This window comes from Arvicola amphibius, chromosome 3 (assembly GCF_903992535.2).
Source record: "Arvicola amphibius chromosome 3, mArvAmp1.2, whole genome shotgun sequence".
Taxonomy (NCBI): domain Eukaryota; kingdom Metazoa; phylum Chordata; class Mammalia; order Rodentia; family Cricetidae; genus Arvicola; species Arvicola amphibius.
This window is the reverse complement of record NC_052049.1, coordinates 52,624,126-52,651,896: the sequence shown is the minus strand read 5'-3', so window position 1 is coordinate 52,651,896 and position 27,771 is coordinate 52,624,126. Positions and strand designations below refer to the sequence as shown.

Genomic DNA, 27,771 nt, shown 5'->3' with positions numbered 1-27,771 from the left:
TCCTCTGGCAACAGCTTCAGTTTCTAAAATATCATATTCCTATGAGACTTCTCAAGACTTAGAGAGCCCAATGTGGAGAGGGTTATGTGTGGGACTCTATGGCTCTGTGCAGCCTGTGGCACCTAATGATCCTAGCTCACATGTCACAGAAGGAGGAGGCTGAGGCTGAATGGCCATGGCACTTTCCCAAATGCACAAAACTAGCCAGAGAGAGAGAGAGGGACGAACAGAGCAAATGTACACATCGCCTTTCCCCCAGGTTCCAAGGCTCAGGGAGTAGCAAATACTTGATATTTTTCTCTTAATTTCTATAAAACATGTATTTTTAAAGCAAAAATACCAACACTATCTGATGAAATATCTATCTATCTATCTATCTATCTATCTATCTATCTAGATGTAATATATACGAAAACTATAGTGTAATGAATAGGTAGATAGGCATCAACCAGGTCTTATAACACAAAGACTTTATGTTCTACATGATTTTGCGGACAATTAGGTTAAGAACATTGTGGAAAGTTAAAGCTGTGTATGGTAATTCTAAGTAATTCTGCATTGTTAAGCAATTCTCAATAATTCTGCATCATTAAAAACAAGATATAACCAAAATTCAAAAGATTAAAGAATGACATTTTAAAAATTGTTCAAACAATGTAAAAGGAAGTTTGTATAGAGGAATAGAGAAATGAAACAGAAGAATGCAGAGAAACAAACAGTGAAAAGACGGAGCTGCTTCTAATCGGAAGAGTATGATAATGGCTTCCATCTAGCCGCGATTGATAGAACATTCCACCTAACAAAAGAAGAATGCAGCCTTTTCAAAGGAATCTTTTTGAAATGCTGACTGAAACAGACCTGTATTTGGCCCAAACAAAAGATTTCAATAAAGTTTAAGTGGATTCAAACAGCACAAAGTATGTTCTCTGACAATAAGTGGAAATAAATCAAAAATTGTCAGAAAAACATCTATAATATGTCTATCTAGAAATTAAACAAGCCCAAACCAAAATTTCTAAATAGCCCATGGACCAAAGAAGAAATTAAAAAGAAATTATGCCAGATTGCGATGGCACACTGATTTAATCCCCGCACTCAGGAGGCAGAGGCCAGCCCGGTTTACAGAGCAAGTTCCAGGACAAGCTCCAAAGCTACAGAGAAACCCTGTCTCAAAAAACCAAACCAAAGAGAAACAAACAAACAAATTACAAAGTATTCTGAACTGAAAGAGAACGAGAAGTTGAACCTTCATGGTGCTGCATACTTTTTCCTTTCCCGTGCTGGAGAAGGGAGGTGGAAGGCGGGTGTGTCCAAGAGCCCTCCCAGCTCTATCGGTGATGACTTCCCTTCCCCCATCTACCCCCTGTAATTAAACAATACCACTGCCTTAGATTCTGAACTTTCCAATGAACCACAAAACAAACAGGTCTTGGAGGCTCACAAACAACATAGCTACATTTCTGGGATGCACCCAAAGTAATCATTTCATAGAGAAAGCAGAGCTCTCTGCTTATAGACTGGAAGATTCAGTCCTTAAATTCTAGTTTCTCTAACTGCTCTCTAGCCCCAGCACATGCTTGTAGGGTAAACATTACCAATCTAATTCTGAAAGTTACATAGAAATGCAAAGAACACATGAAACCAAACCAGAGGAAGAACTTAACAGTAGCTGACTTCAAGACTGATAGTGGTTAAGAACATATGCAGTTGGTGTATGGATTCACAAGCTGAGCAGCATAGTGGGAGAGTCTGGTGGCAGGCCACTACGTAATTACTTGCTAAAGATGTCAAAATAATTCAGTGGGGGAAAGTACTTCTAATGAATGCCTGAGTTTCAATAATCAAATATCTTTATAGGCAGACACTAAGTTTATCCCTGGTGACACCGTGAAAGAAATTCTAGATGCAATGTATACCTAAATGTAAACGTTCAAACTTTAATCTTTTAAAAGAAATACAAAATATCTTTAGAACTTGGGGACAGGCAAAGAAGGTCCCAGAAAGCAGTATCTGTGGCACACGGACATAGTAAGCTTTGTCAAATTAGAAACTGTTCAACCAAATATTGTTAAATGAAGAGAAAAACAGAGGAAAACATGAGCAAACATATCTGGCAGTGGACTGATGTATAACAAAGGTAAACTCAATAATAAAGACAACCCAATTAAAATGCCAAAGGCCTCCAATCGGTAGTACACAAAGATGATAAACAAGAGACCAACAATGCATGGGAAACTTCTCAGTAGTTGGTTCCCAGTGTGTGCACAGTATCAGGTACTCTGCAGAGACAAGCTTACAAACCAAATCCTACACACCGGCCAATGGCTAAAATTGCTTGCAGCAACACTGACTCTTGACAAGAGTGTATTGGCCTCGCCGGCTCACTGCTTTGGGGACTGCGAAATGGAAGAACTTCTTGGGAGAAAAGAACTAGCAGTTGCTTATAAAGCAGACACGCACCAAATCTGTGACTTAGTGAGTAAGCTGCTGGCCATGTTCCCAAAGGACAGGGAAATCATTTACAACAACACAAGTAGAAGAATACATAGAAGGCTTCTTCACTATAGCTCAAAAAAAGACACAGCTCAGGTGCCACCAATAAGACAACAGATAAACAAACCGGCACGTGTTCACAACAGAATACTAATCAGGGATAACAACTGATTAGTGAGCCGGTGGTGGTGGCGCACGCCTTTAATCCCAGCACTCGGGCTGCAGAGGCAGGCAGATCTCTGTGAGTTTGAGGCCAGCCTGGTCTACAAGAGCTAGTTCCAGGACAGGCACCACAAAGCTGCACAGAGAAACCCAACAAAAAAAAAAAAAAAACCTGATTAGTGTATGGTGTATGAGGCCCATACACCAAAAAGTATAAGTCTTAAAATCATTTAAAAAATGCTTTATACAGTATGTATATGTATACGACTCTGTTTAATCTAGGATAGGGTAGAGGGGAACCAGATGGCTGGAGGGGCAGAGCTCAGTGTGGGGAGAGGAATGAGTGAACGCCTAGGGCGACAGTGATGTGCTTGGCCTTGTGAGGGGCACACAGGCCCGTGGTCAGAGGCCATGCAGAGAGGCGCACCTACAATCTATTGATGCCTTTCTATGTTCCGGGTATCCAAATGACAGACACTCACTGTAAAGGGGACCCTTCATGGGAGAAACCAGGTCATTCTCTCCCACCACAGTGGGTTTTGGGGAATGAACAAAACCCAAGACCACGCACCTCCTTGTGACTATATATAGGGGAATTCAGACCTGAAACAGGGTACTACGTGGATTGGCCTGCTGGAGTGGAGGCTCTGGGGAGAAAGAGGAGGAGGCCAGGTAACGGGGGGGGGGGGGCCAAGGGGCCATACGCTGGGACTTAAGGCCCGGACAGACTTCAGAGGCTGCAAGGGCCAGGTTAAATTTGAAGGAAAAAAGTAAATGTTCTAAGCATCAAGTTGAAGAGATGACACTGGATGGGAGTGGGGCACACCAGGGGAGAGGTGAGCCTTTAGCTCAAGGGTTCTGGAGAAAATAGAGGCTATTCTGGTAGAGGCCTGGGGGTGCCACACTTCCTTCTGGAAATGTTGCTACTGACAACAGAGGGTTAAAGGTCAGACTCCCAGGAACCCAAGTGACTTCCATACCTACAGTTCCTTATTCTCCTGGAAGAACACAGAGGTTGCAAATTTTACCCTAGCCTCACTGGTCCCAGTCAGAACACTGGAGCCAACAATCATAGTAGCCAGGGGTGGGCTCAGCAAACAGAAACCATAACAGCAATAATAGTGATGGGTGAGCCGCTATGACCACCAAAGCTGCCCACTTTCTTGCCTCGTCGGAACTGTGTAGCAGGGCCTTTAGGAGCCTTACGGAACCAGAAAGCTCTCCAGGCTGCCAAATGAATTTCTAGAATCAGAGGCCAGGTCATAGCCAGAAAGTGCACTGCAGGTCTGAGATCGTGAGCTCAACCACAAGGACGCAGCCTACGGCACAAGGCCAGATTCGCTGGCTGCGGGTACTGGCTCCTCTGCTCTCCAGCTTCCGGCAGGAAGAACACAGGCATCCATCACAACAGTGGCTCAGGCTCACACCTGTGGGCATGCCCACCATGATGTTCCCAGGCTCCTCCCTGCAGGCCACGTCACCCCCACAAAGCAAAGTGCTACTCTGGGACAGAACTTGGGTGTTCCTGTCAACCACCGTGACATTTCTGTCAAGAGTCGGGCCATTTATAGATAACAGTGATCCCAAAGACTGCATGAGCTGATGACATTTGTGACCCTCTCTTGCGCGCATACGCGCTGTGACATTTGCACAATGACAAAAATCAGCCAACGGTGTACCTCTCAGATGTGTCATTTCATTAAGTGCCATGTGACTACGCACACAGAATTCTGTGCTTCTGCAGATAATAGGGCAGACAGTTTGTCACCTGGATGGAGCCCAGCAGTGACAGGCAGAGAAATAAGATTTGGAGTTTCAGCCCTGTAGCCCACTAAAAAAAAATGATTTATTAAAAATAATTTTAAAAAACAATACTTTTAATGCCCCAAAGGGTTATGGGTGAATTTTTCAAATTTAAACAGCAAACTAAATAAATCCCACCCACGCCGTTTTCTTTCCTGTCATATATCACAACTATGAAACATTGAGAAAAGAAATGAAAAACCCAAACACCTGTCGGCTGAAGCAGACAATGGGCTTGGGGGGGAGTTGAGGGAGGGGTTGGTTCTACGTCTGTGTTGTCAGGTCAGGCATGAGAGAAAGAGACATGTTGGGGCCTGTAACCAAGGCTATGGAGAAGCAATGATTCAGACAAAAGCCATTGCTTTCCAATGCTTCTCGAGGGGCTAGAGACACAGCAGGCAGGGTCTCAACCATGGTGTTCACCTACTCAGTCAAAAGAGCCATTTCCCTTGCTGGCCTGCTGGAAGGCTAAACCCAGGCCAGGCTCATCTATTAGGCCTGTGGCATGACACAGGGTCCTGGGCCCCAGAAATCATTTTTGGGAGCCCAGTGGAATTTTTTTTTTCCCCTGGATGTATTTACCCCACAGTTATTTTTCATACCAAAACCCAGGAGGAAGGCACACAGATAATGACACCATGGTCCCTGTCCCTGACATTTTCTCAGTGTCTACTCCCCGCTGTGAGTAGAAGAAACCAGTCACCCTTCCCTTAGTCTGCACTGCTATGGTCTTCCCCTCCCCCATCATCTCCAGCAGGAAGTGCCCTGGGCTCTCAGAACCTGATCACACCTGAACACATCCTGCCAAGGTTCCTCTTAGCCTGAAGGTTTCATCCTGGGAGTACACTGGAATCCTTTGGGGAAAATCTCAGGAATCACCTTGTCCAGCCTACACCAAGACACCCTCCCTCAAGACACCCTCCCTCAAGACACCCTCCCTCAGAGCCCCATCACCACGCTGTCCTTACTTTCAACTCTCCAGGTAATTGCAAAATGTGGCGCTTCCAAGGCCTGCCACATTAGCCCCTCAGCACGCTGCAGCCTTTGTCTTTCCTAGCACCTCCCTGGGCCAGTGTTCTGCAGATAAGCCCCTAAAATCTTCTCAACAGACCTTCCCAGGATCCTTCTCACGGTCCTCCACAAATCCCTAAGCAGCCGGAGAGCTGTGCAGCACCCATGGCTTCTCTTCTTCGCCCCTGAGGTCTGGTTCATTCATGGTGTGAAGTACCCCATAGCACTTGCGGAAGGAACAACACCGGGGGACCTAATCTTCCATTACTCCCACTTACCCCAAGCACGCATGTCACACCTGCTACGCCTCCCAGCCCACAGCCATCTGGTGTTGACTAACAAATACGAAGGAAAAGTACCAGAGAACCTACTCCATCCACGGTGCTTCTGGCTTTAGGGACACTCTGGTCACAGTGAAAGTTTGTGCACACAGCTTTCTCCAGTGTCCTTGGGCCACACCCTGAATCTAGTCCTCCTAAGCAGCCAGGACAAGGGGCTAGCATGAGATATTCCCAGTGCAACAGAAGAAACCTAAGGCGCAGGAACCCAAATCCACTATCCCGTGACTGACGCTGGAAGAGTGCATGCTTCTCACAATTTCGCTTTTAGAAATTATATCTAAATGAGTCATATGGAAGGAAAGGGCCAGAAGCCCATGCATAATCTTCATGGTTATGAAGGCTGCACTGACTACCGTTGGAACAAAAGGCGCTTTAGGCAAAAGAGCAGACAGAGCCATGGTGCGGGTTTCAGGCGTGCACTGGCCATACACTGCTCAAGAATGACGAGGATGTGCTAACATGGCCTCCTGTGTGTGGGCGCTTGGTCCCCAGCTGGAGGATTGGGGAGCCTTGAGGGAGTGGACCCTTACCGGAGCAAGTGATTCATCAGAGGTGAGCAATCTTGTAGAGCCATGCCATCCTTCCTGTCTCCTCTTCCTGTTCTGTTCTACCGGGTGAGGAGGTAAGGAACATTCTTTTCCATGTGGACTGTATCTCTTCAAACTGTTAGCCAAAATAGGCCCTGCCTCCCTTGTTTCCTGTCTGGTATCTGGTCACCGAACAAAAAGTAGCTCATGACAGAACGAATTCTGCAATGCTTCAATCAGCAGTGACAATGTTCAACATACGCCACTGTACACCGGAGGATACCTGGAGTGAGTTGCTCCGCGGCTCCAGCTTTCCCTCAGAGAGACCTCTGTGGACAGTTAGTTAGCTAACTCCCTCCCTCAGCCTTCCACATCTCCACACTGCTTGACAGTGACCTTCTACACACATCACAGAGGTAGGCCCCCATCCACACAGCGATAGACCTTAGTCCCAACATCCAGAGACAATCGCCACGGTCGTGAAGCCCTTAGAGTAGGACGTGTAGAGACGCTGGTAAAGGCATCAGATAGCCCTAGACTGAGCCCCAAGTATCTTCACAGTTCTAAACTTCCCACTCTCACTCAGCAAGGGATCTAGCCAAGCCTGGCCATGCCCTCTTCTCTCGGTTTCTACAGAGAACTATCCTCTCCATAGAGACACATTCCTGCCACACTTCACACCTCAGTCAACACCTCTTCATGACGTCATCCCCGGCTTCCCACCCCGAGAAGACTCCAAACAAGCCCTTGTCTTCCTTTAGAGCCACACGTCTAACTACTTTGGGGTTAAATCCTGACTTTGTCACTTACACTAATGACATCCAGATGCATTTCTTGATTGCTCCGAACCTCAGTTTCCTCATTTGTCAAAAATGATGACAGTGTCCTAAGAGGGCTGTGATGAAGACGCCAGGAGACAACACATGGCAACCACGCCCTGGCAGAGTAAGGACTAAGAAGTGTCAGGACAGGTAGGCACAACCTTCTCAAAAGCCTCATTGACCAACTCAGTGAGTTCAGTCCTAGAGGAGATGGGGACACAGCGACCTATCATATGCATGATAGAGGGCAGATGAGCAGACATATCCCCTGTAACTATGTATCGCTTGCTTCCTAGATGCCTTGGGGACTCAGGTCCTTCACAGTGAGGACCAGACCCTGGAGGCAGATGAAAATGACGTGCAGGAAAAGGCTTAACCAGAGGCTCAGTGCAAAATGCAGGTGCCTTCATCTAAGTCTACCATAATCTTACAGGTATAAAGGGGAAGTTAATAAACTCTAGCCAAGGCGACTTTGTAAAAATAACTGCATTGTAACACATCCTTGCCATTTATTGGCACCTGGTCTGCAGTGGCCTTTTCAGCACAATGGCAGATCTGAGCTGTGTCGTTATAATCTCCCAGACCTTGATTTAAAAGCTGCATGTAACACATTGTTTCTAAATACTACAAAAATTAAAATATTCCTATTGTAAATTCTACTGTAAATTAGAGCAACCGATTCTTATATAAAATGTCTTTGTTGACATTTTCCCTTGGCCTGTAATGTGACCAGCTGACAGCTGAAACTGATGGTGGCACTCAGTGTGAGTGTTAGCTGGTATTTTCATTTACATGAAGGAATAACACGTCCAGACCTTAGCAGGTCCTTCCTGTGAAGCAGAGGGCTCCTGACAGGTTGGCTACTAGCTGCTGCTTTGCAAGAATACAAGTTTCCATACGTTACATAAAACGTGAGTGAGCAAAACTCTCCGATTTTCAGGTCTTAGCTCCTGCTTTGAGAAGCCAACACCGATCTGTACGTTGGGGTCTCTGTCTCTCTATCTCTGCCCCTTTCCTGTCCCCTTTGCCATGCAATGCATTTTCTTGACATCAGACCTCTGAACCTCACAAAGCTTGTCACAAACCAGCTTTACCAGCCACTGCCACCACCAGACTACAGCTTTACCAGCCACCGCCACCAGACTACAGCTTTACCAGCCACGGCCACCAGACTACAGCTTTACCAGCCACCGCCACCACCAGACTACAGCTTTACCAGCCACCGCCACCACCAGACTACAGCTTTACCAGCCACCACCACAACCACCAGACTACAGCTTTACCAGTCACCACCACAACCACCAGACTACAGCTTTACCAGCCACCACCACCAGACTACAGCTTTACCAGCCACCACCACAACCAGACTACAACTTTAGCAGCTATTGCCACTACCAGACTGAAAATGTTTTTCCTTCTCTGAGCCAAGACCTTCCATGCACACAGTCCTACCAGGCACTACCGCGGTACCACCAGTGTTCCTTCCCTGCTGTAGGTTCTGTGTCTTGTACCCTCAGCGCCTCCATCCTAGCAGGCTCTCCATTCAGTGCTCAGGGGTTGCCTGTTCAAAATGTGCTTTCCTGATATCAGAGGCCCCCCTTAAATAGTTCCATATAAATAAATATATACGAAAGCTAAGTGGAAAAACATGAAAAAGTTTGTTGATCGAGTGGCTTTCCCAAATGTATCAACAAATATTCCAGGACACCTGCTGTGAGTCACATACATCCAAACTCTGCCTTGTGGGAGCAAGTCAGTGACAGAAAGCACACTCCTCAATGGGAGTGGCCACCCCCAGAGGCCCCTGAAGTTGTAGCTGTAGTAGCCTTCTTTCTTCAACTGGAAGGAGTTGCACTTGGATGTGCATCTTGAAGAATAAGCAGATATTGTTTATGACGTCACATGAGACACAATGGTTTTAGATAAGGGGCAAGCTCAACATGGAATCCGTTCAGCAGGGAAAGGCCTGGAGGGTGAAGTAAACGCTCAAGACAGTCTGTTTTGACTTTTAAACCCAGCACAGGTTCTGCTCTTGGAGCTGTGATCAGTTAGCCATCAGCCAGGGCTAGTTGCTGCCCTTGAGTCTTGAAGCTACCCACCTTGGTCAGTAGCTCCCAAACAAGATAGGACGCTGGGACCTACCCTAGAGGACATGGACATTCTGACTTCACAGTTTTAGCACTGCCCCCCCTCAAAAAACTTATAATCTGTACCTCACAGTAAGGTTTTGTCATCGTAGGTTTGGCCACCTTAGCTCTTATTTCTGCCCCACTGTTCAAGGAAGCTATGCCCACACTGTGGTGTTGACACTCCAATGGCCAAGCACCAGTGGCCAGACTGGTGTCACACTGAAGTAGAAGCGCCGAGGTTTCCCAGGTGACCTAGCTTCTTGGGTTGAATAGCTGCTTGCCATTCAGCAGTCAGGTGTGTGGAAACAAGAGGTCTACCATGAAGGAAGGCTGGGGAGGTGTCAGGGGAGTTCTAGAAGTGGGGCCTTCACTTGCTTGCTCTGTGAAGCACTGTGTAACACTGGGCCAGAATGGCTGCCTTCTGCCCTCCATCAGCGGTCACCATGGACAGTTGATTAGCGGGAACATTTCCTCTGAGCCTGGCTGCTTTCCCCACCCCCTTACAATTACCCACGGGGAGATGGGGAGGCTCTCTCCAGAGAGCTGTGCTCCAGGACTCTATAAGGAAATCACTTCCTTGTGGGATGGGCAGGAGACACCAGCGCCTCTCCAAGGGCTTCTCCATAGCCCCAAGTGTCACACCTCCATAGGAAGCCTGTGCTTCCTGATGGACTCTGCACACCGCAGTCCTGTCCTCCCATATGCTGGCTTCTAATGCTTCCTGCTCTCAAGCACATTGGCTTTTGAATCACCAGGCTCACTATATCGTCACCATCAAGACTGAGAAGAGGGTATAAGCACTCAGGTGTGGAGGCCCTGCGGGCAGTCAATAGGCCCCGGGGGCCAGTTCAGGAATGGCTGGCATGGTGATGTCTTCCACACCCCTTCCCTGTTCAGATCTGACTGGACCATGGCTGTGCAGTGCTGGGTGCCTGCAGTTTTACACGTGGTTTCTTATTTGTGAGAAGGCAAATGAAACTAGGGGCCTAGGTATTTGCCACTTTATGTGGCAGTAAGAAGAGACTGCAGACAGGCTCTGGGGAAGGACGCAGGGGTGACACGAAGACAACGGATGTCCAGAGCCTGTGTGACTGGGAAAGTCTGGGCAATGTCCGGAAGTGGCCTAAGCAAGTGGAAAATGCAGGGAAGAAATTTATCTTCTACAATTAAGGTCAGCGAATACCTCCTGCAGAGAGTCAAACAGTAAATACCGGAGGTTTTGAAGGCCCAGGGTCCTCCATGTCCCAACAGACACCTTCTCCAGCCTCTCCAGACCTGGGGTTTGATGCCTGTCCCATTTAAGCTTTTTCTCCCTCTGGGTTACACTTTATTTAATCTGTTTACATGTCCCTGGCCCATGGTTTCTGGGTGCCTGTGATGAACAGGTATCTGGTGAGGCTCTGGGGACAGCATGTGTGAAGGGGACAGGCCCGTGCAGCAGACATACCTTGCTGAGATTCCCAGCCTTGGCAGGAAGCTCAGGGCTCAGAGATGAATAAAGAATCTTTGCTGATGACAGACATGGCCAGAAGTGAACTGCCTGGCACACAGCTTCATTCCCTGTTCAAATGCCAGCCCACGGGTTGATTCTGACGTCAGAACTGGACCCCAGAAGCAGCACCTCCGAATGTACGCCTGCAGACAGCCTGCTCTGCTCCAAGAGCCCTCCCCAGCCCAGAGCCATCTCCATGGCTCCAGCCTTCTTTGGGGAGAAAGAAACGTACTGTAGCCAGCCGGAGGGACAAGTTGCTTTATTATTGGAAAATCTAAGAGTCTCTCAGGCCTGTGCTGCACCATTAGGTGACGTCAATAGCTCAGGAGATCCAAGCTCTGTGTTTTCACTCTTCTCAGAACAGCAACTGATTCATGGTAGCAAAGGGGTTTCTATTTAGAGCTGCAGAGGGGAGGCGGTCTCCGCGTCCTGGCATCCTATGCTAATGGCTTGCCCGCTCTCTGTGGGCAGCAGGCAGAGTTCACGGGAGGCCAGGACTGAGACACTCTACTTCCCCTAAACTAACCAACAGCCCTAGGCCTACTATGTGCTGTCAGCTGGGCATGCAAAGCCTGTGACAATGCTAGAGGGGGGAGGGTCATTTAGCACATAGCTAGCTGTGACAACGGGGACAGAGGCAAAGCAAGAGAGGGGTTTTGGGGGTCTGGGGAAGAAGGAGCGACTTCAAGATTCTTGGGCTGAGTCATGAAGGACCGGTAGGATGGGGGGGTGGGGGATGTGGAGGTACAGGGATGGATGATAGGGGCTCTGGAAGTTGCTTTACTAGATGAGAAAGACAGAAATGAGGGGAGTGAGGAGGAGAGACTGCCTGACTCTCAGCTCCATCCCCTGCTAAAATGCAAGGCCATGAACTGATATTGATATTGCATAGAGCCTGGCCTGGAGCCACTGCCATGGCTTCTGTGGGAGACGGGCATGCTGGAGTTTGGACATGAGTTGTCCCTGCTTAATTTCTGGCATGAGAAGGATGGATGGGACTAACTCTCCCTGTCCCCTCTGTGGGTCCACAGACTGAAAATGGTGGCCCTGTACCACTTCACATGTATACATAAGTCCGTCTCTAAAGGGACACCAGGATTCCATGTCCCTCTCCCGTTGCTTAATGCCTCTCATGCAAACCTCTTTCTTGCTCCTAATGTGTCTCTGTTCCGTGCAGCTGTCTGATGATGTTTTTTTCTCCAGTGACAGTGTATTTGTGTTCTTTCCCAGTGGGCGCTATCAACAAAGTCCTTCCTGACCCTAGATTAGGTTACCCAGTGGCAAAGGATGCTTTTTTGGTCGGACTCAAACTTCTGAGCCAAACATATGACCGCAGATACTTTTGACATTTGGGACTCCATGAAGGTCACATGATATGGCCTCTCTTTCCCTCGGGGACTCCTCTCTAGGAAGAGCCCTGGGGGCTTCTGTCTTGCTGCCAGTTCAGCTCGTCATCTGGCCACACCCATCCTGTCCCTCATCATCCCCACTATGTGAGGAAAGGATGGATTAAGCCCTAGATGCCTTTGAAATTCCTAAGAGGCACTGTCCCGTCTTTGAAAATCAAAGTCAAGCATCATAGTTTATGCATTTAAAGTAGCTCATTGATAGCCGTGTTTATTTCATGCTTCCTAGTCCAGAAGTTATAAGGTATGAGAAGGAAACTATGATCAAATAAAAAAATATAAAACACATAAAACTACTTCCATCAATACTGGAACATTATAAACCACCTTCAGACATTTTTAAACCTAAAACCTTGCTAAGTTTCTGTTACTTCAGAAGACAGCATTCGAAAGGCACTGCTCTCCACGATGTAATGTAAGAAGAAAATCACATACTGATTTGGAATGGTTCTTATTTTGGCGGCGAGCTGGAGGAGCGACTGCTCACACGCATATCTACTTTTCATTTGTGTAAGAAATTTAGATAGGAAATGGAACATTTTTCTTTTTGGTTTTGAGGAAGACTCTTATGTTCCCATAAAATGTATTAGCCTGGAGAGAGCCACGAGGCATAGCGTAACCAAAGCACACTCTTAACAGAGGAAGACAGGCTTGTGGAGAACTGGAAAAAAAAAACCTGCCAGAGGCTTCCCCATACACCTTCTTAGATAGCAGTTACAAGAAACTATGGAGAAAGACAAGCAGAGAACAGGGCGAGGATGACGCATGGGCAAGCTGACAGAGCGGCAGAGGACACGGGATACTGTACCTGCTTGTTATTGTCAGTGGTACAGCACAGCTTCTTGAGGGAGACAAAGTGCCTAATTTTCCTAATGACATAAACAATCAGTGATTAGTGAGGCGGGAAAAGGAGGAAGCAATAAGGCAGCACAGGGATACGGCAAGGCTCCTCAAAGCTGACCGCCAGGCCCTTCCCAGCACAGATCTGGTCACAGAACTACATTTGCCTGCAGGAGCCTGGCTCCCCTGCAGCCCTAGCTGGTGTGGCCCCTCCTCCCTCACAGGCCTGCCGTTCTTCAGCTGCCTCCTGGATCTCTTCAGGATGTGTGACATGCTACCACAGCAAAACTGGCTTTAATCCTACTGACACAAAAATTTCGTTGCTTACACGGAAAGGAAAAGACTCATTTGAATGGTGACCAAATTTCACGGTTGCTGTTTTTCTTTTAAACATCCTGTGTGGTACGCTATGGCTCGCTGTTACGAGGACACTGAGGTTTTTCTTTTAGACGTCCTATGCTGCACACTGTGTTCCACCATAAGAATAGCATTTTTTGTTTGTTTATTTGTTTGTTTGTTTTTGTTAGCCATAGAGGGAAAAATCCCTTGATTAAAAAGTCACAAACTGAATCCAGGAACTTAGCCCATGGTCTTGTTCATTATCACAAGGGCACTAGGACAATAGACGCCAGGTGCACCAACCTAGTGCAAGTCAGCTCAAGGTAGATCCTCACTTGGGAGTACCGCTGTGGAACAGACTGTGTGAGACTGTACGTCCAGAAGCCTGTGGGCACCCCTTCCTCCCTTTCTCATCCTTCTTCCTGGCTCACCTTCCTCTGGAGGGTTCTCTGACGAGAACATGGGGAAAGACTGATGGATCCCATAATAGGAACTGCACCCAAGCAAGAAAGGATAAAAGGTCCCCATTTTTAAATCAGAATTGCCTCTGAGAGATCATTGCCTACAATTAGAGGAAATAACACAAAATCATGTCTGGATTAAAAAAAAAAAAAACTTCCTTCCCTCATCTGTCAAATAAGAAAAAAAAAATTATTCTGATAGAAATTACCAGGCAATAGCATGTCTCCTCCACTTTGATTGCCCACTGATTCTAGCAAAACACACAGAAAAAGACTCGGCTTCCTGTTTCCAAGAAGACAGTCTAAGAGTGGCCATAAGGACAATGTGACAGTCTTGGGCACCATCTTCTCCTGTGGCTCTGTATCAGTCACTATTGGGAACGCTAAGCTGAGCCAGCGCCTATAGGGAGGGTAGGCAGCCTCTCCCCGTGGTGGACAAGTCTTGTTTAGGAGCCTGTCACAACCCACAAACTCCAGAAGCCAGCAAGAGAGGAAATGCCAGAGGAACACTGGACAGACCTCTCGGGTGACTGAAGAACAGGTTTCAAACTAATTCAGCAAGGAAATTGGAGGAAAAAAAAACCATTCAAATAAAAAAGAAAAGGTGATCTTATGGAACGTGCTGCTTTTCTATTCCGTGATGATCTGAAATGAACTCGGGTGGTCCTGGAAATCATGTGTGAGAGGGGCTATCTGGTTTCTCGCAAGTGCTATCTTATTTTCTTCACCAATAGGTCACATGTCCCTTACAAGGTCAAACCATTAGGTAGTAGTGACCTTCATGCTTTCTGCAAGTGAGATTTAGTTAGGAGGCCCATCTGGCACTCTGAGCCTTTCCCCGAAATATACCTGAGAGAAGGAAAGGGGATCATATGTTTCATTTCTCATGCCCTGCTCCCATGACTCTCTGGTCAGGCGTCACTGGCTCCTGTTCAGACACATCCTGCTGTAGGGTAGCGCCTTTAGGACACTCTGAGCCCTTGCATAAGCTCAAAGTCAATATGGAACAAACCGGGGCCTAAAAGAGAGAAGGTTAGCACCCCGTGGGCTGAGGGCAGAAGCCAGTAGTGCTAGTTGGGGTTCACTTGCAAAGGGGAAGGACAGGCAGAGACCCTGAGAGGTGTTGGTAACAAGGGTGACAATCATGACCAAGCCAGAGCTGGGGAGTGGAGCTGGTGCTGCAAGAAAGACCATGAAGAGGAGACAGGGGTGGGGGGAGAGGGACACCAAGTCTGGAGATTGCTGCTGACACGGGAAACATGTCTGGAGATTGTGTGTTGTTCTATGGCTTAGAATGGTATTTCAGTCTGCCAGGCAATGCCCACGAGGGCCTGAGTCCCTATCTGCAGCAGAAAGAGTGGAAGAGTTTGCTCTCACCCTCCTTGGCCAATCACTGGGGTGATCTTCACGTGCTGTTGGATGCTGTCCCCGGATTTCCGTCTGGCATAGTAAACCCCCTGCCACTCCTACATGGACAAAGAGAGCTCTTGAGATTCTTCAGTCGAGACCACAGCTGTTCCCACAATGCGTCTTTCCAGACTGATCAGAACTTCCCACAGAGTCACGGCACTGCTGGGCAGTTGTCCCCACTACAACGCCATCACGATCCCAGGGGATAAATGTAGGAGCACCAGTGCATCCACTACCAGGGTGTCTGTCATGAGTTCCAGGGCAGCTGGAGTTCCACCAGCAGGCGCTCCCTCAGGTGCCACCGCAGCAGAGTTCAGTAGCCAGCCTCAAAATCATCACAACAGCCCATGGACCTGATAGTATCATTCTTAACTTACAGATGGGTAAACTGAGGCCCTGAGAGTCCAACTAGCTTGTCTACATGGGGAAACAGAAGATCTATTTATAACTGTGTAGTTCTTGTATCCTTCCCAAAGTGCCTCAGCTTTCTGAGAGTCTAGGCACCTCCCACCCAAGGGTCACAACCATCCCTTGCAGTTTCCACAGATGGTGCTAAGGGAAGGGAGAGATTTCTGCTGCCACAGGACCCTGGGAACTGGACTGGAACAAAGGACAGGAAGCCTCAGGGTAGGAAGTTTTCTCCACTGTTTGTGGAAGGGAGTAGTTAACTCTGAAACTGAGGTTCCTTGCAGCTATATCTTGATCTCTCTTGTTTATGAAGTGATTAATGAGTGTGCCATTTGAGGTTGCCACATGTGACTGGGTTATTTTGGCAAGAAAAGGAGTACTTTATAGTATCTGGTTTCATTTTCAAGTCTAATCGATCTGATTTTAAAAGCAATTTGGACATTCTTATAATCTAAATTTATTCTACCCCTGCTAGTGCTCCTGCCTCCAATGAAGATGATGCTTAGCTACTGCCAATGGAGAAAAGAAGAAGAAAGCAGAGCCATGTGAGAAGCACCAGGACACCTCAGAAGAAGCAAGAAGTCACTCCGGCTCAGAGGGAGGAAATGACAGCCCAGGAAACATCTCTTTTACCTCCGCTGCACCTTCATCTTCCCAGAAGAAGCAAAAAAGAGGTTGGGGATGGGAGGGCTGGGGAGGAAGAGTTACTCGTGGATATGGCACAGCCGTGAGTAAAGAGAAGGAAGATGGAAGATATTCAACTAAAGCAGCAGAGCCTACCAGTCAAGGTGGATAGTAGGTCTCTCTAGCCCCTCCCACCAAACCCCAACAAACTGAAAAGGGGGGAGGAGCTACCTCGGTAGAACCACCGCTCAGGAATGCAACACTAGGATAGTGGGGGCGTATTCATGCAAGGGGGCAAGCGGCCTGTCCACAGAACAATCAGCTCCTGTGTCATCATCCTGGCATCAGAAATTAACACATCAACTCCTTTGCAAACTGCAAACGGAAGCTCACTGAACCTTGATGCTCCTAAAGAAGGCAGTCTTAAAGATAAAAGACGTACACATCCAGGCCGGGGAGGGGCGCCAAGGGAGGAGTGTGGGTGGGTTCTTGGTCGCACCCACCTTTCCCTTCTTGATGCACGTATTGATGGTGTCCAGGAGGTCTGCCCGGTTCTTGTCACTCTTAGGTAGGTCGGCGAGTTCTTTGCCCAGGAGCTCCCCTTTGCGGTAGCCCATCATCCTCTCAAAGGCAGGGTTGACATACTGTGAGCAGGAGGGGTTATAGGTCAGTGGGCCCTGCAGGGAGGTTGTGGGGACACAGGGATACAGAGCCAAAGGTCCCCAGGACAACACTCTATTGTATTATTATTGTAATACTGCAGGCTCCTCCTTCTTCATCCGGTAGTACCCTCACACACATGGCAATTTATCCATACACTTGACATGCTGGTCCTCTATGAGAAATGCAAGGACACGTCAGCAGGAAAGGAGCCGGGAGCCCCCAGCTGATAGCCCTAACCTCTGGTGAACTTTATTCCCTGTCTTCTACCCTATGAGATAAGGAAACCCTCACAGGAAAACAGAAATAGGAAGAGGGCTGGGTTTTCAGCTTGGTGGCACAGTGTTTGCCTGGCACACGTAAGGTCCCCCAGCACTGCTAAATAACAAATAAGCAACACACACTTGTCATCACACGCAGCTCCTGTCAGGGACACTGCAATGCAGCTGTTTGGTGCTATGTGTCTCCACACTTTCCCTATCAATCAATCAGGACTATGGTTGGGAGCACTTTGGCCTCATGTAAATAACAGATGCAGTTAGCCTACGGGGCTAGGGCATGCTCTGTCAGTGCTGGGGTTAGGGTGGCAAGGAGAGGATGCCCACGGGGCACTTGGATGTCAGCGGATCCAAAGGGTCATCGGCAAACTTCTGCAGGGGCTTCTGGAAGTTGGAGCAACTGCTTTATCTGACCCCTGGCCTCCACCAATTTCTTTTTAAAGATCACAGCCATCACATGAGTAGCCGTAGCCGAGAGAACAAGCGGTGGCAGATGTGAGCACGCTGCACCTGGGTCAATAATTTCTTTGGGAAAAATTCCCATCCATCTGTCGCCTCGGAAGCTTTCTCACTGGCTATTCCCACCCTCCCCTTAGCTAGGGGAGTCCATCAGGAAGTGGGTAATGCAGGGATACCGCAGGAGGCGGGTATTCCCTTGGGAGCAAGCTTCTATAAACACGGAAGAGATGTGGAGGAGTCTCTGGCTACCAGGCGCTACAGGAGTGGCTGAAGAGGAGGAGGAGGTCCTGAAACCACCTTCTTGACCCCCAGATCCCGCCCCGCTCACTTTCATAGGACAAACATTGCCATCCCTCGGCGTGGCAGGAATCCTGCCTATCATGGCTGAGCCGGTAGCGCGTCCCCTCGCTAGGTTTTCCTCTACACTCTGTCTGCCGAGAAAGCCCTTCCTCATTTCTCCCCGACCAACTCCAATGTGCCTTTTCCTCCAGGAAACCTCCTCTGACCCTTGCTCTGTCTGAGTTGGTACCATTCCTAAGGGCTCCCATGACTTCTGTGTAGTAAATTTTGATAAATAACATAGAACTTGAGATGTGTCTCTCTTTCATAGGACACTGAAATCCTCAAGTGTGATGGCTCAAGCTGACTCCTATTCTGCCAACACTCTCTGAGTAAATGGGTATATTAGAGAGTCTTTTCTCTTCCTGATCTGTTGATTGTCTCCAACATTGTCATATGTGTGGGCTCTGCTTTCTCATTCTGTCAATCTGAGTAATGGTTACAGCTCTTTTTTATGTTGGAGATCCTCGAACCTCAGAATCCAGAGGCATCACAGACAGCAGTGGAGCCGACGCACCTAAATTCAAATCCTTAGGAATCATTAGAAGATGACTCCACTCCTCCGGTCCTCTGTTTCTGTTTTTCATCTGCAATAATACTACCTGTGCTCCCAGGGTTGTTTTTGAGAGATCAATGAGGATAAAATGCTAACAACTGTGCCAGCACGTGGGAAGTCCATGCAAAGGTTTTCAGAGCGAATGCAGATAGACGGTTCATGTGGAAGGAGGCACAGAGGTGGCAGGGATAGACAGATTGATACATAAGATGATGTCTCTAAATTTTTCGTGTATCACCTATGCCCATGGATACTGGCTATCTGTTCAAGTGCCCTGAGATGGGGCACTGATGTGAACTAGCCTGTCCTTGATGTGTCATGTGAAATCCAGGTGAGGGTCCCTGAGTGTCCCCTCCACACACTGTCTCTGCTTCTCCTGCCTTTTACTGCGCAACTTATGTCAGAATCCAAGGTTCCCTTTAAGCAGAGCAACTTCCCTGTGTGGGTACAGCTATCCTCACACTCATTTCTTTCTGTCCATGGAAGAGACTGGAGCGAAGGCATGATTTATGTCATGTGACACCACCTCATCACTTCTCCCAGGGATGCAGGTTTGCTAACCACAAATTGTGGCCATGGGGCAAAGGACTCGGTTCCTGGTCAGGGTGGAGAAGGGATGGGAGGGCAGGGCTACTTCGCCTCAGTTCTGGCTCACATCCCAGCTTCCCACTGTGATGTAGGTAGATGCAAAGCCAGTGTCCTCATGAGGAGAACTGAAGGGTCATGTCTGCTGGTGCCCAACTTTCTGTGTGGTTTAGGATATGGAGGGGTGGGCAGGAAGTGTAAACATGGCCAGAAAATACAGAAGATGTTGGTTTTTATTTCAAGGGACAGCCAAGAATATTCTGAAACATAGCCCCAAATGAAGCCAGGCGGGAAGGCTTAGGAGTCAGAAATACGGCTTAGTAACTTGATTTTCAGTGCTCACTTCTCTCTCTTTCCTTATATAAGTTCCTCTACTTTGCTAGGCCTCCATTTCCCTATCCACCTCTCAAAGGTACAGAACTCAGCAGAGACTACCCAATGGAACTTCTCATGACAGGGCTAAGGTGTGGTGTGCTACGATGCCTCTGACCTGGGACAAGAGCAAGGCATTGCCTGTGTGCACACTGGGGAGAAATCTGAGGGCTCAAAAAGAGGCTGGTGCCACAGGAGCCAGGATGTGCTGGTCGCTGGTGAAAGCAAGTGACACTGTACACCAGCTTCAGCCAGGCCAGGACTAATCAGGGGACCGGGGACATTTCAGAGTACTCTTTGAGGCAGGTAGAAGATTCTCTGTGTGTGCATTTCTTTAGAAAGATGGCAGCAGTATTACAGTGCTTTATAAAAGAATACCACGGCAGGTGACTGAGTACCTGAAGTATTCTGGTCCCATAGCCACTTACAAGCATTTGCCAAACAACCCTGGGTCTTTACTGTCTTTACAGATGGCCTAAAATTTTCTTCCACCTCTACCTAAGAAAATAAAAAGTTCTGATATGAGCTAATAAGTTTCTTATATGGGGCTAGAGAGATAATGGTTAAGGTCACTGGTTGCTCTTCTAGAAGACCTGGCTTCAGTTCCCAGCACCTATACAGGGCAGCTCACAATTGCCATGACTCCAGCGCCAGGGTACTAGACACCCTGTCTCCAGGCACCCACACATACACTTGTGCATGCATATCTGTGCACATGCATGCACGCATGCACACACACACACACACATATACATGCACGCACTCATGCATGCACACATACATACACTTTAAAAATAATAAATCACAACTGCTGTTCTCTCTTGAATAGCCAGTTCTTACGTCTATCAGTAGTCGTCTCATACACTGATTTTCCTTTCTTGCAAATATGTGAAAATTATGGAAAAGTAACTGAAATAAAGAGATAGTAGAGCCTGGAAGGCTCTGTTTTAGTGTTAATGACGCGAAGCACTTCTTCCCATACCTGAATCACATGATCATCACTTGTTATTTCTATGGCTTCATGACAGTGGTCTAACGCTGTAAACACTGAATTACAGGCCCTGAAAGATGGATAAGATTAGGGTTAGTGCTAAACAAACATCGTTTGAACTTTGTTAATTTAGCAACATCGACAGACCCCAGAGTTACTGGCACTATACGCTCCGTTACTGTTCATATCCTGCGAGTTGGTATTTCCTCACATCTTGACATTTTAATACAATGTGCAATGCTGTAATTTGGGCACAGTCATGGTCATGGAGAAGGTCAAGTTCCTGTCAATGAGAAGAACCCAGCCTGGCCCAGACTGACCATGAGATATGTTGGCCTTTTGCAACACAGAGAGAGACATTTGCTTTCCTTTTCTTAGGTTGGCGCTGCCACTTCGCCTGCAGCCACGCCCACTGGCATGAAGAAAGACGGGAGTGGCAGGTTGATCCGATCCCCCCTTGTCTAGTTCTTTGCACCTGTATATCTTTCTAGCTTCCTACGTGGCTCCTTCTTTGCTGACCTCCCCCGGGTATCTGAAATATTCTAAATCAGACTCCAATTGTGATTTTTATTTTAACTAGCTTCCAAATGGAAAACAACTCCAAATACATGAAGTTCCACACTAGCCAACACAGCAACTACATGGCTAGAACCATGCTGTTTGGATGGACTGTAGAAAAAATCCAGGAAGGCTTTCTCACACAGTACAAAGAGGAAAAAAAATAAAAAGAAAGGAAAAGGTTGATTTATGGGATGGATATTTCTTCTTGTAGGGCAAATTCTTCACTGTTATTTTCCTACCATGAGGGAGTGTAATTGGCTGCCACTTTGACCTATTTGTTTGGAAATGACAGAACACTGAGTAAAATTGGACTGTTTTTTCCCAGCTACAGGATCCTGGGCAGCTTACGGTCTTTGCTTTTCCTCGTTTTCTCCATCTAGAGAATGACTGTAAAAATACGTATTTCATGGGGTTCTGTAATGACCTGAGTGATGGATGGCTTATGCAGGCATTTCTCAAAGTGCTCGGGCCCACATATGGAAGAATACAGAGTGTTAGGTAGGATTACTACTTGTAAGGTTATAGAGTCATGGTGCTTTGTTCTCCGAGGCTCGCAAAAGCATCCAGAGGAAAGAAAAACTAATTGCAACCGATCTTTATCCGTGAGTCTATCTGAATGGGACTCAGTAGCAGCAAGATAACCTCAGCTTGCAGGCAAGAAGGACCTCAGCACACTCAAAGATGGTTCTCATTTCTATGAACGCAGAGGTGAAGCTATCTGCATACGGGTAGGTAAGACAAGTATCCACGCTCTGGTCAGCAGGGCAGAGAATGGGACCAGCTTGGTGCCATTGCCATTCCTGAGTCTTGCAGGGCATTTCTTCGTTCCAATTGCCCACCCAACAACATCTGTACTGTGTACGGTCTAATCACCACCACTGTGTTAGTTTTATAAAATCAGCAGAACATTAAAAGGAAAGCTAAGATTGCTATCGCTGTCTCCACTGCACTAACTCTTGAGAGGCACGCGAGAGCTAAGGCCTCTCAAAAGTGCTTTCTGCACACCTGGTCTAGAGTGAGCTCAGCTCCATGGGAAAGCCCTTTCAGATACTAAGTACCTCTCAGAAGTGATGTGTGGAGACACAGACTCCACGGAGGCTAATTTGTCAACTCTGAGAGTTGGGTAATTAAGTTCTAATGAACACGTTCTGTCATACTCCTCTCTGGCACAGGGTTTCTGTAAGGGGTCTGTGCATCTCAACTACACGTGAAGACATGTGCTGCAGACATGATCATTTCGTCTGTTCTCAAGGCAGCTCTTAAGGACATCCTAGAGCTTCCGAACAGTATGTTCCAGAGTGTCCAGAGGGACACAGCAAATCCCTATACTGCCATTGACACGAAGGGACACTGGCAGGATGAGGAATGACACAGTATTCTCCTTCCTATCCCCACCATGACCAGCTATGCTATTTGGACTTTTCAACCTCCTTGGGTTGATGGCTCTATTTAAATAAACCCGCACCAAAATGGGGCAATCAATTTGAGTCATGTTCCCAGAACCAGGGAGCCTAATCGCTGGCATTAATCATTCATACTTTTCAGTGAGAAAAACTGCAGACTTATTAGTGTCTGTTCTTGGGCATCATGAACTACATCTCAGAAGTCCTCATGCTTTATCCTGAAGGTCAGAGGTAAGAAAACTGGAAGAAAAAAAGAAACAGGAAAGATAATGGGCAATGTAATTGTTTCTTCTGTGCCTTCTTAAGGGTTCCAAAGGTTCAGATGGAAAAGGCAGCTGTCCTGGGGTACAGGTACGAAGGCCATAAACAGCACAGCAGCACGGTGGGTGCAAAGTGCGCACATAGAGTGCTTGATTGTACTCTAGCACTGTGACCAGGGGGCCAGGCAGCTGAGACCGCGTGGAGAGAACTTCTGGCTCTCAGTGTTTTCTTGTCAATTATGGCTGGGATGGACATGTGCTGTTCTGTGTATCGTAGAAACATACTTCATCTGGATTCTACCCAAACAGAACACACACACACACACATGCACAGACCACCTTAAACAAGGGTAGGATTGAGCAAGGCAATGGTTTTTAAGAAGATTCTGAACACGAGTTAACATCCAATCGGAGGCTCAAAATTAGTCAGGCAGACAGAAGAACAGGCAAAGGAATCATGGGATCGCTACTTGGTGCCATCACGGGCAGTGGCAAGGATGAGAAAGGATGGCTATGTTAGGTGTTCACACCTCTGTGCCCACTGCTGCTCCACCCTGGCTGCTGCACAGAACCCATGTGAAGATAAAGGCTCTACAGATGTGTTCATGAGAGAGGTGGTGTACCACAAGACATTCACCCATCAGGCCCCGAATCTTTCTAAAACTGTAGACTGCACTGTCTTAAGGTCTGAAGTAAAATAAATATGGTCTCTGTGCAACTCCTACACTAATAATGGGAAGGAACGCTGGAGCCGTAAGAGCATAAACTCCTGTTAGGTTGATAAGTCACTGTTTTTATTTGAGTGACAAGGTCCTTTCATGACAAAGAAGCCAAGAACATTAGAAGAGCTACATGCTTACCACTTAGCTCGGATCACCCTGGACACTGCTATTCATGAACTCTGTTCAGTAGCGTACCTCAACAAATGTGCACAGAAGGGGTTAGGCCCGCTGTCCCTAAAATACATTCTACACAGAGGAAGTTCCCAGTTCAGCCCCATCATTTGCTCAATTGGATGGAACTGGAATGAGTGACTGGCTTTGTAATGTACAGACGGCAGTCCCCAATCTCAGACTCCTGGGCTGCAGTGCCCATCTTAACACTGGTAGCACCCTGCAGCGCAGCCTGTGCCCTTGCAGAATGACAGGCCTGCTACACATTTAGCTGCAGCTGGGGGCGGGATTGTAGGGGGAAAGTATTACATAATTAGACTATAATTATTCTGGCATTGTATAATAAAGAGCTCATTTCCCAGTCTTTAGCAAATGACATAGTTGCTTGTCTGCCTTGGGGTACAGGTAGATGCTCTCTATGTCTTTGAGTGGCCCTTAAAGAGGTGGAGCAAGGTCACTGTCTGGATCATTGTCCTCTGTCTGCTGGGTTCAAATCTTGTAGGCCCAGGGAGAGTCATGTAAAGTGTAAGCAGTCCCGGCCATCAAAGGGAGGGAACTCGGCAAGGCCGAGGGAAGGACAGAAGACCAATAGTATTGCAGGTGGAGAAGGAGATGGTATTCCCGAGGGAAGCAAGCCCTGCTCACTGGGGCCACTGCTTCCTGGGTTCAGTGCAACCACCAGTTTCATGCTGGTTTACATGAAGAACCTGGGTGTTCCCTTATGACCAAAGCAACGTGTCCAACTCCTCCAAGCGGTTCCTGTCGGAGAGCGGAGGAGCAATGGTAGCACGCACTCTGTCAGGAGCTGAGAAACGCGCAGCTGGGATGTGAGGAGAGCCCGAGGGCTCCCACACATGTCTGGATCTACTCGGGTCTCAGCAGCACATTGACCTACACACGGGGCTGGCAGGGGTGCTCATTTCAGACTGCCAGGACAGCTTGCGTCCTGCTGACCATGGTCAAGGTGCCCTAAGCCTCCCTGGGAAAACTCCCGGTGCCCAGGTCTCTGAGGAATCTGGACTGGGGCACCATCACACGATCTGTGAATACAGAAGCAATGATTCAAAACAGCATGAGGGGTTAGGAGTCACAGCGATAAAATGATGGGGCCTCTGATTTTATTGTAAGTACTAAGTTAAAGGAGCGAACCACGGTGAACTCTCTCTTTTCTCTTTTTATTTACTGAAAAAACATCAAAATTCAAAGGTCTAAGTTATTTTACTCTCAATTAAAATCAACAGAGACTCCCGGGAACTACATACACTTAACGTACATTATTAAAAAGAATAAATTACTGTATGAAGTTACCTGAAGTAAAAACATACAGATAAAAAGAAACCAAGGGATTTAACTTAAATATTCAAAATGCTATTCCTTAAGGCCTTGAGCTATCAAAACATCTCAAACATCAGAATCCCCACTGTTTTGACATACTTTGACTTTTTAAAAAATATGTATTTATTTATTATTGCTTACTATCTGTATATGTGTGTGTGTGTGTGTTATGCACATACGTGACATTCAAAGGGCAACTTGTTGGCATCATCTGCTTCTGCCACCATGCAGGGGTGAGGGTGGTATCCAGAGATCAAACTCAGTTTAGTGGCAACATCAACATTCTTAACACACACACACACACACACATACACACACACACACACCAGAAAACACCACACTCCCATCTAAAAGAGTGACTGCTTACTCTAATTTCATTTCTTACATCACTGTAATACCCAGACCTGGGAGACCTGCTTCTGTGGCCCTATGCAATCTTTCGGCTTCCCAGGGACTGGAGAAAATTAATTTTAAAGCTACTCTGTCAGATTTGGATACAAAATAAGTAATGAAGATTAAAAGTATAATTATGGTAGGGAGATCTTTTCTTGGTCTTTGCACTGGGCACAAAGTACAAAGAGGTACCTCTTAGTTGACCAGAGAGAAGCCATGTAGAGACATCCCTGAAGGAGGCAGGAAGCTCCTAGAAACTGGTCTTTCTACAGGGCCAAAGGTAAATCCATGTTCTCTGGCCTGAAGAGGGCAGGTTAAGGGCAAGCCAGAGCCGAGCTTGAACTAGGCAGGTGCTAGGACCCTGATATTCCAGGAGCGTCTATGAGTGGAAGATGACACAGAACCCCACACAGAACAGAGCCAGTGAGAAGCCACCTCTTAAAGTACTACATCCCCACCAAGACACCTAAAACTGGTTCCTTGACGATCTGCCATGTATACTGAGACCACAGGCAGACTGCATGAAATTGCCGCTTAGCCGTTTTGATGAACAGTGTAAAAAATGTACCTATTGGCTTCCCCAACTCTAACATCCCAACTAGGAATTTATGAAGTTCAAAGTCAGAAGTTGAAACTGATTCTTACAGGATGCTCTTAGTCTCAATCTAATTATACAAAAACTGAGTAGGGCTTCCCAGGTTATGATTTTAATACTGCCACAAATAGTGGAAGATACTGTCAAAAAAGATACACTTTCAATTTATTTCAATATATCAAGGGGCTCCAGTTAACCCACTGCCATTGGCTGGCAGTCTAATAGCTTCAGATCCCAGACATCAGTTATAAATCTGTGCACTGCGGCCTGCTGACAGTTCAGAGTTTTCTGAAGAACTGTTACCATCATGTATTGTCTTATTTTGCTACGTACCGTAATTTGAACTGTGAGCGAACTTCCCCGTGTTCTATTTGAATCAGTTCATTATAGCAAGCAATTATGCTGCTATTCTCCATAAATCTCTGAAAAGAAAGCAAAGATAATGCATAAGACATCTCCAATTATTTCTTAGAGAGTCAAACAGGGAAACTTAACAGTTGTTCCTGCCCCCAGGTAGCTCATTATGCAAGACATCTTGTAGGTAGGAAGGGATGACAGAGAGAAGTTGTCAAGGAGTGTGAAGGGCTTGTTGGAGTGTCAGAGAAACAACAGAGCAGGCGATGCACTTAGCTCACTTTGTGACAAAGATGGGGGGGGGCTTCATTATGAGGGGTCACAGCAAAGTAAACACACAAGAGCACAGCGTGTTAATTACTGAACCATTCGGCTTTACCCTGTAACAATCGCCCGAAACTCAATATGCAGCATGCTCAGGCTGCAATGTGCCATTGATTCACTTTTATGGGAGTATCCTCTGCCTCTTTCCAAATCTTTTGGGTGCCTAATGCAGAGCTCTTTCGAAGTATTGGCGAGCTCGACAACAGAAGAAGGACAATCCAATGAAAAACTAGGCAAAGAATGTGAGTAGACATTTCTTCGGGAAAACATAGAAAATTTGTTCAGCAAACACATGAATGATGTCCAGGCCCACCAGACTAAAGGAATACAAGTCAAAAGCACAATATGATTTCATTTCATACTCACTAGAATAGGTATAATTTCAAAAAGAAAAATAAGTATTAGTAAAAATGTGCAGAATCAAAGCCCTGTGCATTGCTGATGGGGCTATGAAATGGGTTAGTCTCTGTGAAAAACAGTGTATGTCTTATTCAAAAATTAAACTCTAGGTATATAATCGAAAGCATTGAAAATGGCTACCTCAAGTAAACCCATGCGGAATCAGGCCCACACCAGCTTCACTTTCATGCTATGGGGTAGAATAACGGTCTAGGAAGATGGAAATGGATGCACAAATGGTGGTACGCACACACAGTGGGATTGTATTTAGACCTAAGCTAGGAATGAAATACTGATGTACGCTATAGCATGCAAAATGCTCCAGTGTCTTAAATGGGAGAAGATAGACACCAAAAGCCACACGCTACATGATTCCATTTATGCAAACCATCAAGACAGATGACTCCTTACAGAGAGATGGCAGACCAATGCTTGCCAGGGTTTGTGAAGCAGGAGCGGAACTGGCTGCTTAGTGGGGACTTGGGGCTAAGGGACATATATGCGTTAGACCACGACCGAAGGTGGGAATCGCACATCATGACCGCTCTAAAGACCACTGCATTGTTCACCTGAAAATGGTCTCTTTTAGTTTCATCCTCAACTAGAAAAAAAAATGCCTTTACACATTTACAAATCCTTAGTGGGTTGAGTAAATGCATAAGCAAAGTCCAAGTCAAACAAAATAGAATTTGAACACCATTCATCAAAGAGCTGTGACGTACGCACTTCATACCAGGCAGAGACAGC

General features: G+C 46.9%; 1 protein-coding gene across 2 annotated transcripts in view; it reads right to left on the bottom strand.

Moving 5' to 3' along the window:
- Positions 1-27,771, bottom strand: part of Pde8b (phosphodiesterase 8B) — a 216,259-nt gene that overhangs the window by 43,230 nt on the left and 145,258 nt on the right. For both annotated transcript variants that reach the window (XM_038322041.1, XM_038322042.1), the window contains exons 6-10: positions 26,281-26,369; positions 20,499-20,577; positions 16,771-16,911; positions 15,203-15,291; positions 12,994-13,054 (exon numbers count right to left, since the gene is read on the bottom strand). In XM_038322041.1, coding sequence (XP_038177969.1) covers positions 12,994-13,054; positions 15,203-15,291; positions 16,771-16,911; positions 20,499-20,577; positions 26,281-26,369 — 459 coding nt within the window. The remainder of the gene's footprint in view (positions 1-12,993; positions 13,055-15,202; positions 15,292-16,770; positions 16,912-20,498; positions 20,578-26,280; positions 26,370-27,771) is intronic.